At 40.1% G+C, this 21366-nt stretch overlaps 1 protein-coding gene across 2 annotated transcripts in view; it reads right to left on the bottom strand.

The window, feature by feature from the left end:
* LOC309607154 (uncharacterized protein) overlaps positions 1–21366 on the bottom strand; it is a 133179-nt gene that overhangs the window by 98616 nt on the left and 13197 nt on the right. For both annotated transcript variants that reach the window (XM_082345406.1, XM_082345405.1), the window contains exon 2: positions 5148–5242. In XM_082345406.1, the coding sequence (XP_082201532.1) occupies positions 5214–5242 (29 nt within the window). In that variant the 3' untranslated portion in view covers positions 5148–5213. The remainder of the gene's footprint in view (positions 1–5147; positions 5243–21366) is intronic.

Here is a 21366-nt window from a genome sequence, read left to right as displayed (position 1 = left end):
ATCATTTGCTTGGAACTGGTCTAAAACCCAGCTGCTACTTCCTACTCGCCCCCAACCAGAAGCACTAGCCTGCACTTCAGTGAGCTCCAGTCTGGATTACAGGTGTGAGGATAATAAGGGTTAGGGACAGAACTGCTGGAGTCACCAAGATAGCTTTCCCTGGGCGGAAAGACTTCTCCCTAGGGAGACTTTCTAAGAAAAGTCATCATGGGCATGCAAAATTTAAAGGAACAGAAAATGATTCCCATATAAGGCAGCCTGTAGTAACTGTTTACTGGATCCAGAGTTTCTGTCTGGGATGACGAAGAGTTCTGGAAATGGACAGTGGTGATGGTTGTACAACATCACGAATACACTTAATGCTACTGAATTGTACACTTAAAAAATGGTTATGATGGTAAATTTTATGTTACGTATGTTTTGCCACAATTTTTTAAAAAGCAAAGAACAGCACCTGGCCACATCATTCCTTTGCATAAATCCTTCATTGTCTTCCTACTACACTCAGAATAAAATTCAAATTCCTTACCAAGGCCTATAACATCCTGCACAATCTGGCTCCCGCCCCTCTTTCCACCTCTGCCATTCTTGGTCACTTTGGCCTCCTTTCTCTTTCTTGAACCTTGAGCCTGTCCTGCCTCTAGGCCTTTGCTCCTGCTGGTCCCTCCCTTCAAGGCGCTTCCCAGTTCTCCCGGTGGACTCGGCCTCATCCTTCAAGCCTCAACTCAAATTCACCTTCTCAGAGAGACCCTCCTTAGGTAGCATCCCCAAGTCTGTCTGTCTCTCTTCCTCCATGCTTTGTTTATTTCCTTCCTAGCATTTACTACAAGCAGTAATTATCTTGTACTATTTTTTTGTCTCCCTCCCCCAGTGGAAGTAAGCTCCATGGTGGCGAGTTCCTTCTCTGTTTTGCTTACCCGCTACCCCTAGCACAAACATACTGCCTGGTACAGAGCAAGCCTTTGAAAAATATTTGTTGACTATGACAAATAAATAAAAAGAGCTCTCAAGTGTCAAGGAGTGAGACTTAATTGCATTTTTAACTATGTTAAGCTTGCATTTAAACATTCATTTTGAAGTTGATTTTTTAATAAAAAATAATAGCCCTCACTGGCCTAGTTTCACACTAATGATTTTTACAAGACTCTTTCCCACATACAAGTGTGATATGGAAAAAAATAATCTGGGAAGATTTATTTGCCTTGTATAAATTCTTACTTTTTAAAAACCACTTATAAGAGTTAGACAAAAAAGATTAAGATATTTCTGAAGCTCCTTTACACACAAATTATATATTTTAAAAAAAAGATCATAGAAAAAGGAATCACACACCCTTCTAATAAAATATTTTCCATAACTCCTTTGCTTAAAGTCAAAAGAATGAATACTAAATTCTAAAATTGTAATGGGGAGTAGACAAAAAAATTCCCAAGAGAGATGAAAGAAAATTGAATTCACATATTAAAATTCTATAATATCTGTGGAGTCTTCACTCTTGTATTCTGGCTACATGGTAAGTTTACTATTTGTAACAAAAGTGACAAATTCAGAATTACTTACCCAATGGCAATGCGCCTATTGGTCAAAACTGCAAAATGTAAGGAATCCACTCTAATTCCGATCCTCTATCCTCTGGGTATTCAGTGCCCTACCACTATGGCACCCTGCCTTGAACTGTCATCTAAGGCAGCATTCCATCATCTTGCCCCAGTTAAAACCTACTTATTCTATGTCCAATCCTTCAAGCCAGTGCTATAGGCAGAAAATCTGATAAACTAAACCATAACGATGTGTTACTGGAACCCAAAGCATTTATGCGCCACCACGGATTGTCCACTAACATATGTTAGCAGTGGTCTCTTAAAGACAAAGTCTTAATAAGAAGGCATGGCTGTGGCTTCAGTAGTGAAATCCAGGGAGCACCGGAGGAGACAAAGGTTTTAGATGAAAAAGCAGAGCCTGAGGCACCCACAAAACACAAAGAGGAGATGACCAGTAGGTTTTTGGATTTGTGAGTCTGAGACTCAGGAGAGAGATTTGGGCTGGAAAAAAATAGACTTGGGAACATCAGCCCATGAATGATCATTAGAACCAGGACAGCATGAGTACCTCAGATTGTCCAAGGAAAGTGTGTCCAGTTAGAGGACAGAATCACTCCTCTTGGTTTCTGCTGGCACCTTTTTCTGTCTGCCTCTCTCCCAGAGCCTGCTGCCATTGCGGCCACCTCCATTCTTTTTCAATTCAGCAGCAAGAGTGGTCCTTTTGATGACTTGATTCTTTTCTTCAAAACTCCCCAAAGACCACCCCCATCTCCCTGAGAAAAGACCAAGCCTTGACAATGGCTTACAAGGACTACAGGATCTGGAGCCCGTTGCTTCTCTGACCTCATATCCTAGGGTTCACTGCACCCCACCACCGGGGGCATTCTTCCTGTCCTCAGACAGCCCAGGCTCACTCCTTGCCTTAGGGTTTTTGCACTTCTGCACTCTCTGCCTGGGATGCTTTTCACTTGTCCTATTTTTTTTTTTAATTGGGGTATACTTGTTTTACAATGTTGTGTTAGTTTCTACTGTACAGCAAAGTGCGGTTCCCTGTGCTATACAGCAGGTTCTCATTAGTTATCTATTTTATACATATTAGTGTATATACGTCAATCCCAATTTCCCAATTCATCCCACCCCCTTTTCCCCCTTTGGTGTCCAAACATTTGTTCTCTATGTCTGTGTCTCTATTTCTGCCTTGCAAACAGGTTCATCTGTACCATTTTTCTAGATTCCACATATATGTGTTAATATACGATATTTGTTTTTCTCTTTCTGGCTTACTTCACTCTGTATGACAGTCTCTAGGTCCATCCAGGTCTCTACAAATGACCCCATTTCGTTCCTTTTCATGGCTGAGTAATATTCCATTGTATATATGTACCACATCTTCTTTATCCATTCCTCTGTCTATGGGCATTTAGGTTGCTTCCATGACCTGGCTACTGTAAATAGTGCCACAGTGAACACTGGGGTGCATGTGTCTTTTTGAGTTATGGCTTTCTCTGGGTATATGTCCAGTAGTGGGACTGCTGAGTCATATGGTAATTCTATTTTTAGTTTTTTAAGGAACCTCCATACTGTTCTCCATAGTGGCTGTATCAATTTACTTTCCCACCAACAGTGCAAGAGGGTTCCCTTTTCTCCACACCCTCTCCAGCATTTATTGTTTGCAGATTTTTTGGTGATGGCCATTCTGACCAGTGTGAGGTGATACCTCATTGTAGTTTTGATCAGGCTCCCTGACTTCAAACTATACTACAAAGCTACAATAATCAAGACAGTATGGTACTGGCACAAAAACAGAAATATAGATCAATGGAACAGGACAAAAGTCCAGAAATAAACCCACGCACCTATGGTCAACTAATCTATGACAAAGGAGGCAAGAATATACAATGGAGAAAAGTCAGTCTCTTCAATAAGTGGTACTGGGAAAACTGGACAGCTACATGTAAAAGAATGAAATTAGAACACTCCCTAACACCATACACAAAAATAAACTCAAGGGACTTCCCTGGTGGCGCAGTGGTTAAGAATCCGCCTGCCAATGCAGGGGACATGGGTTCGAGCCCTGGTCCGGGAAGATCCCACATGCCATGGAGCAACTAAACCCATGTGCCACAACTACTGAGCCTGCACTATAGAGCCCGCAAGCCACAACTACTGAGCCCACATGCCGCAACTACTGAAGCCCGTGCACCTAGAGCCTGTGCTCTGCAACAAGAGAAGCCACCGCAATGAGAAGCCCGCGCATCGCAACCAACAGTAGCTCCCACTTGCCGCAACTAGAGAAAGCCCGCACGCAGCAATGAAGACCCAATGCAGCCAAAAAAAAAAAAAAAGAAAAAACTCAAAATGGATTAAAGACCTAAATGTGAGACCAGAATCTATAAAACTCTTAGAGGAAAACATAGGAAGAATACTCTTTCACATAAATCACAGCAAGATCTTTTTTGACCCACATTCTAGAGTAATGGAAATAAAAACAAAAATAAACCAATGGGACCTAATGAAACTTAAGAGCTTTTGCACAGCAAAGGAAACCATAAACAAGACAAAAAGACAACCCTCAGAATGGGAGAAAATATTTGCAAATGAATCAACGGACAAAGGATTAACCTCCAAAATATACAAATAGCTCATGCAGCTCCATATCAAAAAAACGAACAACCCAATCAAAAAATGGGTGGAAGACCTAAATAGACATTTCTCCAAAGAAGACATACAGATGGCCAAGAGGCACATGAAAAGATGCTCAACATCATTAATTATTAGAGGGATGCTTTTCTAGATACCCACAGGTTGGTTCCTTTCCCTTTTTTAAGGCTTTGCTCCAATATCATAATCTCAGAAATGCCTATTCTGATCTATTCTTTCTTTAAATTCCCACCTCCCCCTACCCCATACTCCCTACGCCCCTGTTCTGTTTATTTTTTCTAAAGCACTTATTAACATCTAGTTTTGTACTGATTTATTTTATTATGTGTACACTTAAAAATTTCTCCAAGGGAAGGGAGTTTTGTTTGTTTTGTTTGCTAATGTATCCCAAGTACCTAGAATAATGTCTGGCATACAGTAGGCTCAATATATATTAGTTGAATGTCAAATGAAATCTAAGAGAGAATCCTGAGGACTTGAACATTAAATGTTAGGCAGAAGATCAGCACCCGCCTCTCCCCTCCCACCCTCCGCAAAAGAAATTGACAAGAAACTTCTTGAAAGACAAAAGAAAATTAGGAGATTATGATTTAAATGAATAAAAGGGAGAAGATGTTTCAAGAACAAAGAGGTGGTCAGGAGTGTCAAATGCTGACCAAGAGTCAAATGAGATGAAGACTCAAAGACATCTAGTGAATTTAGGAACAAAGAATGTGTTCACCTTGGAGAGAGAAGTTTCAGTGACATGTAGCTAAGACACATAGGAAAAATTTCAACAGAGCTTACTGGAAGTTAAGAGAAAAGAAAAGAAAAATTTAAACCATGAAATCATCAAGCTTATAAAATACAGATATTAGATTTTACAGTTTGTTTCAGTTGTTGATGTATAACAAACCATCCCAAAACTTAATGATTTAAGACGGCAACAATTAGATTATCACTCACGATGTGGGTTGGTTTCATTCAGCCAGGCAGTTCTTTTGCTTCACATGATGGCAGATGAGGGTGCAGTCATCTAAGGCAGCAGTCAGCAAACTTTGCTATAAAGGGTCAAATAGTAAATATTTTAGGCTTTGTGGGTCATAAGGTCCCTGTCATGGCTATTCTACTCTGCCATTGTAGTGAGAAAGCAGTCATAGATAATATATAAACAAATGGGCATGGCTGTGTTCCAGTAAAACTTTATTTACAGAATCAGATGGCAGGCCACTTTTGGCTGAAAGCCATAGTTTTCTCACCCTTGATTTAGGGGCTGAACTAGGGTGACACATCCAAGGTGGCTCACCGCTGGAGTGCCTTGTTACTCCTCAGTGTGGCTTCTGCATGTGGCTTGGGCTGTTACAGCATGGTGGCTGGTTCCAAGAATGAAAAGCAGACGTTGACAAGGCTTCTAAGGTTTAACCCTGGAACTTTCACACCAGGAGGCATGGTTCACTGGAGGCTACCAAATGTAACAGACAACCACACAACTCTCAGAGTTTTGCTTATTAAAGCTGTGCTCCATTGCACATTCCATCTAGAGACCCTCACTTAAGGAAAAGACTTGGTGACTTGTAAAGCCATCCTTTCCATCATCAATCCTTTCAAGAGTTCTTTTTTTTTTTTTTTTTTGTACCATCAACTGAAAGACTTTATGATTTATTATTTTAAGACAGCCAGAGGAATTATTTCCTTTCCATTAGCCTGGGAAACTCTAGGTCTTCTGACACTCACCCTTGAAAATGCAATTTCCAACACACTGTACTTAAGCTATAAAGCACAACCCATTAACCTTAGATAAGTATGACACAAAAGGGGTATTAGTACTAAGATGAAAACATCCATACTGAACTACTTGAAGATCTATCAGAGTGATGTTATTTTGCAAAAGTAAGTGAATTATAATCTATATGTTCTATATATTATATTCATATGTAATATATCATGTAACATACGCATATATTAACATATAATCTATATGTTCTATATGTAATCATAATTGATGTTATAATCTATATGAATAAATATTCATTTACTCTCTCATCAATTTAAAAATTATTTCTTGAACACTTATTAACTGTTAGATCTTTACTAGGTTGTGGTGATTACAGCCATCACCTTGTTCTTAATGCAGGCTGATAACCTATCAGGTAACCTTGAGCATACAGTAAAACAAAGATTGCATGAAATCAAATAATTTCCAGGGGACTGAAAAAAAAGGGAGGAATTTAATTATCATAAAATTTTTGAACCATAGGAGAACTGAGTGCATATACATAATTTTAGGTTGATAGTCTAGTGAACCAATATGGTTTGATGTATCCAGACTACTTTAATCAAATACTATCATTATACTGATAAGAAAATAATACTTGAATACCTACGAGAAGAACTGATTCTACCCTTTAAAAATATGACCAAAAATTACTAAACATGCTGTCAGGGATGTGTGGTTGTACGCCAGGGGCAACAAGACACTACCAGGTGAACATATCTCATCTTCCCCATGTCAATTTTACTTTAATATTTTGGAAGAAAAAAATTTTAACTGATGAGGACTTTATAATTCTTATCACAATACAGTGAAATGACGAAATATTTTAAAGGCCTTTACAGGTGAAAATTAAAACAATCTCTATTAAAAAACAGTCAGGGGCTTCCCTGGTGGCGCAGTGGTTGAGAATCTGCCTGCCAATGCAGGGGACACGGGTTCGAGCCCTGGTCTGGGAGGATCCCACATGCCGCGGAGCAACTGGGCCCGTGAGCCACAACTACTGAGCCTGTGCGTCTGGAGCCTGTGCTCCGCAACGGGAGAGGCCGCGATAGTGAGAGGCCCGCGCACCGCGATGAAGAGTGGCCCCCGCTCGCCACAACTGGAGAAAGCCCTCGCACAGAAACGAAGACCCAACACAACCATAAAAAATAAATAAATAAATAAATTTTTTAAAAAAAGATACAGGACTTAAAAAGTAATTATTATTAAAAACAACAACAACAACAACAAAAAACAGTCAGGTGGGGCTTCCCTGGTGGCGCAGTGGTTAAGAATCCGCCTGCCAATGCAAGGGACACGGGTTCGAGCCGTGGTCCAGAAGATCCCACATGCCGTGGAGCAGCTAAGCCCGTGTGCCACAACTACTGAGCCTGCGCTCTAGAGCCCATGAGCCACAACTACTGAGCCCATGTGCCACAACTACTGAAGCCTGCGCACCTAGAGCCCGTGCTCTGCATCAAGAGAAGCCACTGCAATAAGAAGCCGTGCACCGCAACGAAGAGCAGCCCCCGCTCTCCACAGCTAGAGAAAGCCCGCGTGCAGTAACAAAGACCCAACGCAGCCAAAAATTAATTAATTAATTAATTAATTAATTTTTAAAAAAGTCAGGTGAAAGTGGAAATAAAAACCACAACAGGAGTATTTCTTACAAAAAATAAAGCACTATATATGAGAATTTATGGCAGACATTAGAGCAGTGATCAAAGAGAAATTCATAACCTCAAATACTTATATCCATAAAGATAAAAGAAGGAAAACAAGTGAATGACACTCCAACTCAAAAAGCTAGAAAAAGAAAGTCAACCAAATAACTTAAGGAAAGCAGTAATACATATTAAAGCAGAAATTAAAATCCCAGAAAAATAAGAGAACTAATTAATAGATTAAAACGGTTCCTTGGGGGTGAGAGGCACACTGGCTAACATAAAGAAAAAAAGCATGAATATAGAAAAAAGGAAAGTGAGAAATGTCTTAACATGAAGGAAATTTTAAAAAATCATGGAAGACTACATTGCACAATCCTACACAAATTTGAAAACTTAGATAAAATGGATAACTTTCTAGGAATACAATTTTACAAAATTGACCCCAGTAGAAAGAAAATTCTTAAGCAGACATATTTCCATTAAAATTTTTAAGGACATTTTAAAGAACTATCCCATAAAAAAATCATCACGCTCAGATAGTTTCAGAGAGGAATTCTACCAAATCTTGAAAACTGGAGTAATTGCAATGCTATGTGAATTATTTCAGAGCATAGAAAACAGAAATGTTTAACTTTTGTATAAAGCAAGATTAACATTCCTACTTAAACCTAATAAATATAGCATATATACATAAACTTAAAGATCAGTCTCACGAATATTGATGCAAAAAAAAAAAAAAACCTAAATAAAACATTAGCAAACAGGATCCAATAGCATGATGGAGTGGAATTTATATGAGGAGTGCAAGAATGGTTTGATATTAAGAAATCCTTTAATATAATTCACCATATTAATATAAGAAGAACATTTGTATGATTGTTTTCAATAAATGCTGAAAAGGCTTTTGATAAAATTCAACACTCATTCCAATACTAAATAAAATAGGAAGATGGGTATTTCCTTAACACAATTAAAAAAATACCTAAGTCCAAAAGCCAGCTTTCTATTTAATTGGGAAACACTAGAGACATTCCCACTAAAGTCAGGTATATGGCAAGGATGCCAACTATCTCTACTACTACATGTTTAACACCATATTTGAGTTACAGCCAATGCAATTAGACAGGAGGAAGCAATTTGAATTATAAAAATTGGAAACTGAGAAGTAAAACTATATTTGCAGATGACATGATATTATACTTGCAAAAGCCAAGTGGTCCAAAGATAAAACTAACTTAAACAAAAAAAGCAGTTCAATAATATAGCAGGATATAAAATTAAGCTACAGAAATCAACAGGTACATATACACAAACAATGACCAGCTAAAAGGGGTAACAAAAACAAAACCCCATTTACAATAGCAACAACAACAAAGATAAAATATTTAGATATTAACAAGAAATGTGTAAAAGTTATATGAGGAAATCCCATATGAGCATTCCTGAAACATGTAAAAGTATACTTCATGGAAAGACATTCCTTGCTTTTGGGAAGTATCACCCATCATAAAGATGTCACCTATCCCTAAATTATAAATGTAATGCAATTCCAAAAAAAATACTAATAAGTTTTTGTTTCTGGCACTAGACAAGTTGATTCTAAACTTCATATACATTTTTAAAAATAAGGTGCACAAGAATAGGTAGAAAAACTGAAAAATAAAGGCAAGGAGGGAAGACCAGCTCTAATAGCATTGAAACATACTATAAAACCTCTATAATTATAGCTGTATGGTATTGGAGCATAATATAGACAGACTAGCAGAAAAACTAGGAAGTCCAGAAACAGACCCAAGTATATACGGAAATTTAGCATTAGACTATATATTCAGGATAAATACCCAGAATGGGGCAGAGAGGAAATATAGCTATTTTTAGATATTTAGATATTTTTAGATATTATTGCTTATTTTCTCATGGGCTCACCAATAGTGTGTCTGTCAAGGTTTTGAATTTTTGCCATTTAGATAAATGAAAGTGGTATCTCAGTGCAGTTTTAATTTGCATCCTCTTACTATGAATGAAATTTAATCTTTTCATTTGTTCAAGAGCATTTTGCATATTTTTGTATCTTCCTTTTTTTTTTTTTATTTGACAAATTACCAGTTTATTTTATAGACATATTCCCCAGAAAGATACATTCATATTCATTGGGTAGACTGGAGAAGAATATATTTTGCCTTTCTCCCCCTTCTCCCTCCCCCTCCTTCTCTTCTTCTTCTTCTTCTCTCCCCCCCGCACCCCATTTCTCCCTCCCTCCCTTCGTATCTCTCTTTCTCCCTCCCTTCTCTGTTACCACATAGCTAATTGGCCGCTTCCAATCACTGACTTCTATTCTATTCTGCCTTTTACCTCTACCTTATTATTATTATTATTATTATTTGGCCTCGCAGTTTGTGGGATCTTAGTTCCCCAACCAGGGATTGAACCTGGGCCCTCAGCAATGAAAGCATGGAGTCCTAACCACTGGACCGCCAGGGAATTCCCATCATCCACCTTATTTTTTCTTTCTGCTTCGCCAGTGATGACCACCCCCCAGCTCCCAACTCCACCAACCACCTGAGCTCCTCGTCGTCATCAAGCACAGCCTCTTAGGGACCTGTGGGAGAATTTCTCTGGGAAACACACCCAGGAGAGCTTGACACAGAAGCAGGTGCCATGGTGGTTGAGGGTCATCTCTGGGGCCAGATCCACCTGTGTGGACTTATCTCTCCATCACTAGCTGCCTGGCCTAGGGCAAGCCATTTAACCTCTCTGTGCCTCAGTTTCTTCATTCATATAATGGGAACAAGGGCAATAGTACTTTGTGTGGGTGGTGTGAGGAATAAATGAGTTAACCTGTGTAAGGTGCTTAGAACAATGCCTGGCGTATAGTAAGTGCTCATTAAGTGTCAGTGACTGTCACTGACCCACAGGATTGATTTGATTTCCACTCCTCTGCCAAATGGCTGTGTCCCCCCACGTGACCACCGTGTGTGCACGAGGGTTGCCCTGCCCTTGGTGTTGTCCAGCTTTCTCATTTTCAGTCTGTCCACTGTTACCTCTTCTTTCTCTCAAATCTTGTTTATCCCTGATGGTGGATGATGGGGACTCCCATACCTCAGACAGACTAGTGATGAAGACCTCAGAGCCAGGGCAGGGGGGGTTAGGTGGCTGAACTGGGAGGAAAAGAGGGAAATGGGAATTGTGAACATTCATTCTCTAGATGTACCTTCCTTTTTTAATGAAGGAATTTACATACAATAAAATGTACAGATATAAAGTGTTCAGTTCAATGAATTTTGACAATTGAATACATCTGTGTACACACCACTCAGAACAAGATCTAGAATGTTTCTGTCACCCCAGAAAATCCCCTTGTGTTCCTTTCCAGCCACTCCTCCCACCCGCTCCAGAAGCAACCACTTTCTGATTTCTATCACCATAGATTAGTTTTGCTTGTTCTTGGACTTTGTGTAAATGGAATATACATTATGTGTATCTATTTTGTATATGTGTCTGATTCTTTTGCTCAATGTAATTTCTTTTAACATCTTTATTGGAATATAATTGCTTTACAATGTTGTGTTAGTTTCTGCTGTAATGTAATTTTTTTTATTCATCCATTAATCCATGTTGAGCATTAGTTCCTTTCTGTTTATTACTGAGTACAATTCCATTCTATGCATATAACACAATGTTTGCAAAATTAAATTTTATCCTCCATATGGTTTCTCATTGTTGAGGAATGGAGTTGCAGATATGGAAAGGGAGAATGATAGAATGAATCCTGGGCTATTTGGTTGGAACTGGAGCTATCAGTGTGAACTGTGAACTCATAGCTTTTAATATGTATAGACAGATGTAGAAATAACTACAGATATGTGTGGGTATATGTGTGTATGTGCACGTATATACATAGATGTATTCCCTGGCTCTAATAGCATGGAAGCAGTGTCATACCAATAGTAATGAGTACACCCACCACCTATGCCTTGGTTTCTAAATACCATCCTTCATGAAAAAGAATCAGCGCCCTTTGGAGAAATGGCTGATTCCAGGGCTGAGGCAGAGAAAGTACAAGGTCAGTCTGGAATATCTTCTGCCAGACATTAAGAACACTCTCAAAAACTGATGTAGCTATCTCAAAAGGACAGAGGAGGTGGTGTGAAGGAACTTTCTCTGGCCAAACTTCAGACAATATGAGCATCAAAATGCACAAAAACAAGAAGGATTATAACACATTAAATTTTTAAAAATCCACAAGTCCCTATTGTTACTAAAAATAAAAAATAAATGTTGCATAGAGGGAAAGGTTTTTTTAAAAGATAGAATAATACCAACTCAAAAATGTAAGAAGAAATGACAGAAATAGAAAAATCACCATTTTATAATCACCAGAGGAATAACTGATTCAGACAATAACCACCATAGTGTAGAAGGCTGCTGGAAAACAGGACATTTACGTGATCTCATGTGAATTCCTTATTAATTATACAGCAGGCACCATATTAACCAAGTGATCAAAGTGAACACTGCCAATAATTGCGCACACCGATATCATGTGTCCCTGACGGGATGCACTGAGAAGTACATAGTATTCCATCCAAAAATGTTGAATCTCATCATAAGGAAAGAATCAGAGAGTTCCAAATTAAGGGACGTTTGGCAACTGGAGCTTGGGCTCCAAAAATATCAATGGCATGAAAGACAAAAAGAGGAGACTAAAGAAATAAGAAAACCAAATGCAATGTGTCATCCTTGACTGGATCCCAGAGCACGGGAAAAAAAAAAAAAACACAAACACTTTAAAGAACATTATTGAGATACTTGGGGAAATTTGAATATGAGCTATATGTTAGATAATATTATTGCATCAATGTCAAATTTCTTGAGTATAATAATTAAATTGCAGTTACGTAAGAGAATGTTTCTGTTCTTTGGAGGTATAACTTTAAGTACTTAGGGATGAAGTGTCATTGTACCTGCAACTAACTCTTAACTGGTTTAGAGGGGAAAAAAAGGGAAATATCTTTAGGTTCTTTTGTGTGTATCTTTGCATAGGTATGTGTGAAGAGAGAGAAATAAAGTGGATGTGGCAAAATGTTAACAACAAATCTGATGAAAATGGGTGTTGATTGTACTATTTTTTTTTCAACTTTTCTGTAGGTTCAAAATAAAAATTTGGGATAAAACATTATTTTTAAACTAAATGGATTCAATACAATTCACAAAATATTTTTCGTTTTAAACAGGAGACTTCAAAAAGATGTTTAGACTGACCATGCTTGTTTTGCACTATGACCCTAGACCCCCCAGGAAATAAACACTACCTTCAAGGTCACTTCAAGGTGAACAGTCCTTCAATGGGGAGGTTCAAGGAGCTTGGTCGGGGGGATAGGATGCATCCCTTTGGGGCTGGCTGGATGCCTCAGTTCATTAGAATAGGTCAAGGTCACTGCTGGGAGTGAACCTGTTTCATCTCCACAGCCACCTCTTCCAGTTCTTCTGGCAGTAGCCACTATTCCTTCGAGGAACTGTGATTCCCACTCCACGTGCTTCTGTTGGAGATGCCAATCATGGGACCCTGTTCCCTCGCCAAAGGATCAATAAGTAATCCAAGACTGGCCAAAATAGACCCCAGCCTCGTGGCCACAGAGATTAGCGCAGGGAAGGGTATGTGACCTAAGCTGGGTCCATCAGGCTCCTATCCTGATATTTTGTTAACGGATGCTCACCTTCCTCTGGGTTCCTTTGGACAGGATAATGTAAATCTGGAGCTGTCTGTTCCAGCAGCAAAAAGAGTCGAGACTACCACGCTCAGTTGCTGTGCTGTTCTGCAGGGTGAGGTGCTGGCTTTGCTTTGGCATCGTTCAAGTCACTGCAGCTCCGTGATTACTGTTCCCTCGTGGACCTTGTGACTCCTGGGTCACCTGGTCCTGATTTATACTTGTCTCACCTTACCCTCGGTTTTGTTTTCCACTCTTTCAGTTACCCACGGTCAACCGCAGTCTGAAAATATTAAGTGGAAAATTCCCAAAGTAAACAATTCATAAGTTTTGGGGGGGGGGTTGTTTCTTGTTTTGTTTTTGTTTTTGTTTTTGCTGCACCGTGTGGCTTGTGGGATCTTAGTTCTCTGACCAGGTATCGAACCCAGGTCACAGCAGTGAAAGCACCGAGTCCTAACCACTGGACCTCCAGGGAATTCCCAACAATTCGTTAAGTTTTAAATCACATGCCCTTCTGAGTAGCGTGATGAAATCTCGCGCCATCTCGCCACATCTCGTGATATCTCTCCCAGGACACGAGCCATCCCTTTGTCCAGCGTATCTCGCCTGTCAGCCACTTAGTAGGCCTCTCAGTCATCAGATCTACTGTCGAGGTATCACAGTGCTTGCGTTCAAGTGACCCTTATCTTACTTAATAATGGCGCCAAAGCGCAGAAGTAATGATGCTGGCAATTCGGATAATGCCAAAGAGACGCCACAAACTTCTTCCTTCAAGTGAAAAGGTCAAAGTTCCCCCACTTAATGAGGAAAGGAAGAGAAATCATCTGCTGAGGTTGCTAAGATCTACGGTAAGAATGACTCTTCTATGGGTGAAACCGTGAAGAAGGAAAAAGAAATTCATGCTAGTTTGGCTCTCAAACCTCAGACTGCAAAAGTTACAGCCACAGTGCATGATAACTGCTTAGTTAAGACGGAAAAGGCTTTAAATTTGTACAATAAGATATTTTGAGAGAGAGAAAGAAACCACCTTCACACCATGTTTATTACAGTAGATTGTTATAACTGTTCTGTTTTATTTTTAGTTGTTGTTGTTAACCTCTTACTGTGCCTAATTTATAAATTAAACTTTATCACAGGTATATATGTATAGGAAAAAAACAGTTTATATAGGGTTTGGTACCTATGTATCTGTAGTTTCAGGTATCCATTGGGAGTCATGGGATGTATCCCCTAAGGATAAGGGGGGATTACTATACAGGCAGCATCTTACGCCACAGACTGAGCTCTATTTTATAGATCACGCGGCACATATGCATGTGGGCACACGCGAGCACCCATCCACACTCCTGCAAAACGCCTTCTTATTTGCCGAATCCCTGCCCTCTCATAGGTCATTCATTCTTTCAATAAACATAGAAGACCAACTGTGAGCAGACGTGGAATGCAGTGCTGTGGGCCGGCGTGGCCCAAACACCACCCTGATTGCCAAGAATTCCCCCAGAAGGCTTATCAACACGGCTCTGTGGGGCCCATGCCTAGAGATTTTGGAGACACTCTGTGTGTATTTAACAAGTCACCCAATGCCTATTCCAGTCCAGAAAACACTGCAGGGGGAGCCAGGGAAATCCAGGTGAACGCGGCTCAGAGCTTTTTCTCGGGGAGCATTTAGATCAGCGGGGACGAAGGCAGCAGAAATCAGTGAGGCGTCCAAAGCGAACGCTGCAGAGAGTCAGCTGAGGAACCTGAAGCTAACCGGACGGGACGTGCGGCGGGGTCTTGCTCACGGGTGCTCGCGGGGTCTCTCTTCTACTTATCATGCCTGCTTCGTGTCTCAAAACAGTGCCTTCAGAGGGAGGACTCAGCCTGACTATTTCACAACAAGTTCACGTTGGCAGCTGGGGAAATCAGGCCATTTAGGGAGCTGCTGCTGGTGCCTCGTGGTGGAGCTAGATGGGGGGGAGAGGGAGGAGTGTCAGTGTGGGGTGGGCGTGTTGTAATGTGTGTGTATGTACAGCCTTACCTAGGGCTCTTGACCTGCATGTGTTCACAACAACCTTTCCAAACCATATGTTCTCAGCAAGGGGACAGTGCTGATGGGGTCACATAAAGCTATAGGTGAGCTTTTTGCCAAATCAGAGAGTGTGCCACTTACAGTAACTTTCTGGATAAAAATCACAGGGTGTTGTAGTCATAATAACTGTAGTTTATTGGCCAAATTGTTACATGCCAGGGAACATAATAGCTGCTTTTTGTAATTCTCATTTAATCCTCTCAAGAACCCCCTGAAATTAGTACTATTATCCTTATTTGACAGATGGGGAAATGAAACTTAGAAGGGTTAGTACAACCTTTTGTTTGAGTTCTTAAAGTGTGTTTGTAAGTGATCCTTAATAGATATTATAATCTAATGTATATCAATTAAGTTGCAAGATGTTTCCTCAACTATTACTTATTTGACAAATATTTATCGAGCACCCCTTAGATGCCTAGTTCCCTGCTAGATGTTATAGGAAAGATTGAAAAATATCATAAATAGCTCTCTCCTTAGAAGCAGTTCATTTGGTCTGGAGGTAAAATCATAAAAGGACATTTTTGTGAGCTACTTTCCTTATTTGTGTTGCACTTTTACAGCAAGAGTACTTGGACTTGGACTTGTGTAAGTCTCTGCTCCTCCTTTGCCCCCTAGGGGTAAGGAAAACCATTTCACTCACCTTTGTATTCCTAGCACATAGTAGGTGTCTTATCAATGTTGGTTGATTCAATGAACTGTTCGTCTGGGAGTTGGAAGGTATGAATGAACATTCTAACCCTTTCCTTACTCAGAGGCTGGAGGGTTTCGCGCAACTTGCAAATGAACCCAAACCCAAAATAGAACACAGCTATTACTCAGCAAAAAAAGTTTTCAAAATAATGAATATGTTCCATATGCAACCATTCTGAGGTAGTTTTTAACCAACTTCCCTGAATGTCCCATGAGATGCTAATAAGTTTTTCTTTAAAAAGAAAACAATTCCACAGACAAATACATCTGGGAAATGCAGGGCTCAGTAGGATTACAGGATTTCTTTCCTGCAGGAATACTCAGAGCCCATAATAGACTACTGTGTACTGTGTATAAACCGAAAGATGCAGATGGGGAAATGAAGAATACACCGTCTATGATAAGCAATATTTTCCAAATTTCTTTGACAGTAGATTCTTTGGAGGAAGGGGTGAGGGGAGTAAAAAAAGAATTAATTGCAGGGCTGGAACTAGTGTGAAGTGAATGAGACACCTAGGGCACAACATTTAAGAAAGCCCCTACCTGTAATGTAAGTTGGTGCAGCCACTGTGGAAAACAATATGGAGGTTCCTCAGAAAACTAGAAATAGATTTACCATATGATTCAGCAATCCCGCTCCTGGGCATATACCCGGACAAAACTATAATTCAAAAAGATACATGCACCCCTATGTTCGTAGCAGCACTATTCACAATAGACAAGACATGGAAACAACCTAAATGTCCACTGGCAGATGAATGGATAAAGAAGATGTGGTACATATATACAGTGGAATACTACTCAGCCATAAAAAAAAGAAAGAATGCCACTTGCAGCAATATGGATGCAACTAGAGATTATCATACTAAGTGAAGTAAGTCAGAAAGAGGAACACAAATACCATATGATATCACTTATATGTGGAATCTAAAATATGGCACAAGGCCTTCCCTGGTGGTGCAGTGGTTAAGAATCCGCCTGCCAATGCAGGGGACATGGGTTCGAGCCCTGGTCCGAGAAGATCCCACATGCCGCGGAGCAGCTAAGCCCGTGTGCCACAACTACTGAAGCCCGTGCACCTAGAGCCCATGCTCTGCAACAAGAAAAGCCACCGCAATGAAAAGCCCGCGCACTGCAACGAAGAGCAGCCCCCGCTCACGGCAACTAGAGAAAGCTCACGTGCAGCAACGAAGACCCAACTCAGAGAAAAATAAATAAATAAATTTATTTAAAAAAATAAAATATGGCACAAATGAACCTATCTACAAGACAGAAACAAACTCACAGACATAGAGAACAGATCTGTGCTTGCCAAGGGGGAGGAGAGGAGGGGGAGGGATGCACTGGGAGTTTGGGGTTAGGAGACACAAACTATTAGATTTAGAATGGATAAACAACAAGGTCCTACTGTACAGCACAGGGAAGTATACCCAATCTCCTGGGAAAAACCATAACGGAAAAGAATTATTTAAAAAAAGAATGTATATATGTGCATAACCGAGTCACTTTGCTGTACAGCAGAAATTAGCACAACATTGTAAATCAACTATACTTCAATAAAAAAAAAAAAAAGAAAGCCCCCACCTGTGCAAAGGCGCTTGCACAACCCAAGCGTGAGCACCTCCCTCAGTTTCACATCCTAGGTGCCTCACTGCCTCACCCGAGCCCCACACCAGAACGAATGCCCGATACGACCACTGAAAGAACTCTACCATAAACACAATCAGGGAAATGTTCTCTGGCCACTCCTCATTTGCAGCATCTAGTCAGGGGTCATCATTTTAAAGATGACAGAAACATTTCTGGACCTTCTTCCACATGTTCTATAGCGATTCTGGCTCAGCTTAGGGGCTGTGGAGTCTTTCCCTGGCCCTGCGCTGGAGGCAGAGCCTTACTGTGGAGGGCTGGCCAAGGGCACCGGAACCCAGGTGGTGTTCTGAGCAGAGCCAGGCTGCCCCTTTGAGCTGGTCCAGGGAAAGGAAGTCCAAATGGAACTGGTCTGTTCCACACACCGGAAATCACTGGTTGCTCTGTTTCTTTCATTCTTGAAAACAGCAGACGAAGAGAAAGTCAGTAAATGATTCCTAATGACTAGGACAATGTCTGGGGCTCAATAAATAGAATGAATGAATGAGTGAACAAATGAATGTATGAACATATGAATCAGATAGAGGCCCCTGCCTTCTTTTTAGAGTCTCTCTTCTGAGACAGATGTTCTGCTTAGATCTTTGCTGTTTTCCATTTGTACACTCGCTTCAATGTCCCTCCCAGTGTAAAGCCCTGTTTGATCCTACAGCTAATGACTAAAGCTGGTTGGGGCAGAGAGCCTGAGAACAAATTGTTTGTTCAAGAAAGTGTGTACATTCTACAAACTCACTTTTCTTTCCCTCTCCCATTTTCTTTCTTCCTGTTTCTTTAAATCCATGAAAACAATCATCTTGAAAGTTTCACAGTGGCATACACTCAGATGCACTTAGGATACTCGTGAATTCAATGTCACTATAACTCTTATACCCTTTTTTTTTTTTTTGGTTTGTTTTAAGTAAAAAAAACTTCAGGGGAAACCCAATCCAAATAAATGTAGTAATATATATAGCTTTTCAAATGGCATGCTTAAGTATCAGGTAACAAACAAAGTTTTGCTTGGTTATCAATCTAATTAGACTCTAATACAAGCAAGTGATAGTAGATAGTTCTACATTATAGTCCAGTTCATGGAAGAATTAAGAAGCAGAAAGCGCATATCTGTATAATTAAAACGGTTACTGCATTCACTAAATATCTATATATTCCCTGGGCAAGAATTCGGGTTTCCTGAGAGGGTGCCATTAGGATTTTCACACTCCAGGTCGAGAAAACTGAAAGAACCACTGTGTTCCTTCTCTTTCCAGTATTTGCATTTTATGAGATCAAACTCTTTTAAGTAACAATACACATTTTCCCTCCGTGACTAAACATTTCATCTAGCACTTATGATGCTAGTAACATATTCAATACCTTCTGTAATCACATGGTTGAATCACTGAGGAAACATGCAACATACCCAGCCCTTAAAAGTCACTAAACCTTACCCTCCAAACTGCAAACAGTGGAGATCAAAAGCTGTCCATTTTATGTGCTGCTCTTGCATTTTACCTTTGCATATTTTTCAGGGACCCCTTCACAGCAACACACAGAAGCAGAGAGAAAGGAAGCACCTTTCCACGTGAGAAGAACCTTGGATTCTACTCCTGAACAATGGGTGGTATTGGGTGAAAGTATGAATTTACCAAAAGCCCACAAAGCAAATCTTTTCTACCTCTCAAAAATGTAGCTGGCATAACATCAAGGCTGTGTACCAGGACCTCCTCGGGCTCTTGTGCCAGGACAAAAAAATCTCTTGTGCCAAATGAGGAGGGAAATACGCCCTTGGGTTTGAGTTGACTTGTTTATAGAAGGAGGCAAACAGCATGGGTTTTAATCCCACGTGGGCTACTTTGCTGACTCAGTTCTGACGAGTCACATTGTACCTTAACTCATAAGGGTTGGTTTCCCATCAAAGAAGGGCAGTTTTTAATTGGTCACACCATTTTGCATGGCTGTTTATCCTCAGGTGATTTCAGTGTGGTATCAGATATTCTAAGAATCTGGTATTAATACAATAACAAAAACGGCCTCAGGTAATTGACTTGGCTTAACTGGTCCCATGCTGGTGATGGCACTGCACATCTTGAGTCTTCCTAAATTACCATAGGTGTTCAGTTTGGTTTCAAAGGGTATCCCTCCGGGCAAAGTGAATTGAGGAAGCTGAATTATCAAACAAAATTCTACAGTATTGTAGATGATTGAGTTTAACTCATAACAAGTGCCAAGGTACCAAAAAACACCTAAGTATTACTATTAAATAAACTGCAGATAATCTGGCCCTTGGCTACCAATTCAACCTCTTCTTGTGTCACTCATCCTTCAGTCATGACCCTCGAATCACAATGGTCTTGTAACTGGTCCTAGAACATGGCAAGCCCCTTCCCATCTCAGGGCCTTTGCCCTTGCAGTCCCTTCTGTTGAATGCCCTTCTCCTGGCTAGTCTCCGACGGCTGGCTCCCTCTCAATCCTTAGGTCTCAGCCTAAACATTCCATCATCAGAAGGGCCAGTGGCCTCCTCATCTCTTGCCCCATTATTTTTCTAGGAACCTTGTTCATTTCCTTCATGGCAGTCATCATATTCAGAAATTAATTGACTTTGTTTACTCATTTATAGTCTGTTTCCTCCCTCCAGGAACATAGAGATCATATTTGTATTTCCAGTACCAAACATAGGAAGGCACTTGCTATGGGCTAAATTGTGTCCTTCCCAAATTCATATGTTGAAGCTGTAACCCCCAATGTGATGGTATTTGGAGGTGGGACTTTAGAAGGTAATTAGTGTTTAGATGAGGTCATGAGGGTGGGGTCCTCATGGTGGGATTAGTGCCCTTATATGAAGAGACACCAGAGAACTAACTCTCTCTCTCTTTCTTTCTCTCTCTGCCATGTGAGGACACAGTAAGAAGGCACCTATCTGAAAGCCAGGAGGAGAGCTCATGCCAGGAACCAACCATGCTGGCTTCCTGATCTTGGCCTTCCAGCCTCCAGAACTGTGAGAAAATAAGTTTCTCTTGTTTAAGTCACCCAATCTATAGTATTTTATTATGGCAGTCCAAGCAGACTAATACAGCATTCAATAAATCTTTGTTGAATGAACGAATATATGATCTCCTGTATGCAATCAACGGTTAACTACATTTTATAATCTGAGTGGTCCTGGGATGATTTTTTAAAGTGTCAGTTGGCCAGTGTTTCATACTCTATTTTCTTAGTCCATTGTGATGTGGAGCTTTATTAAACACACGCCTACCTTTCTTTGCTACTCTTATCACAAATTCCTGTTACTGCTAAACTTTATTGAAAGATACATCCAGGCAAAGTCCATATGCACAGTTGGCTACCAGATCAGATGTTGTAACTAACCAGGCTTATCCATCAAAGAGCTTTGATTTTATTTTATTTTTTAAAAAAATACTGGGCCATTGTTTGAATTGTTCAAAAGTTTCAGCACCATGTAGACAAAACCACAGAGCTCTGAACACCTCCATGGAACTGCATGATTCTTTGTGGGATGAATTTATACAGGTTTATTCTAAAAATTTCCATGACTTTTCTTACTTCTAAGGGAAGATACTTTAAAAATGGGTCTAATTTTTTTCTAGTCATCACAATCCTTATAAACATTCATTCACATTCCTCAGAATCATCTATTTATCTTGTAATATACTTA

The sequence above is a fragment of the Balaenoptera borealis genome (assembly GCF_965194805.1).
Source record: "Balaenoptera borealis genome assembly, chromosome: 12".
Lineage (NCBI taxonomy): Eukaryota > Metazoa > Chordata > Mammalia > Artiodactyla > Balaenopteridae > Balaenoptera > Balaenoptera borealis.
The sequence above is the reverse complement of the archived record's forward strand: the minus strand, read 5'-3'. Positions and strand labels throughout refer to the sequence as shown.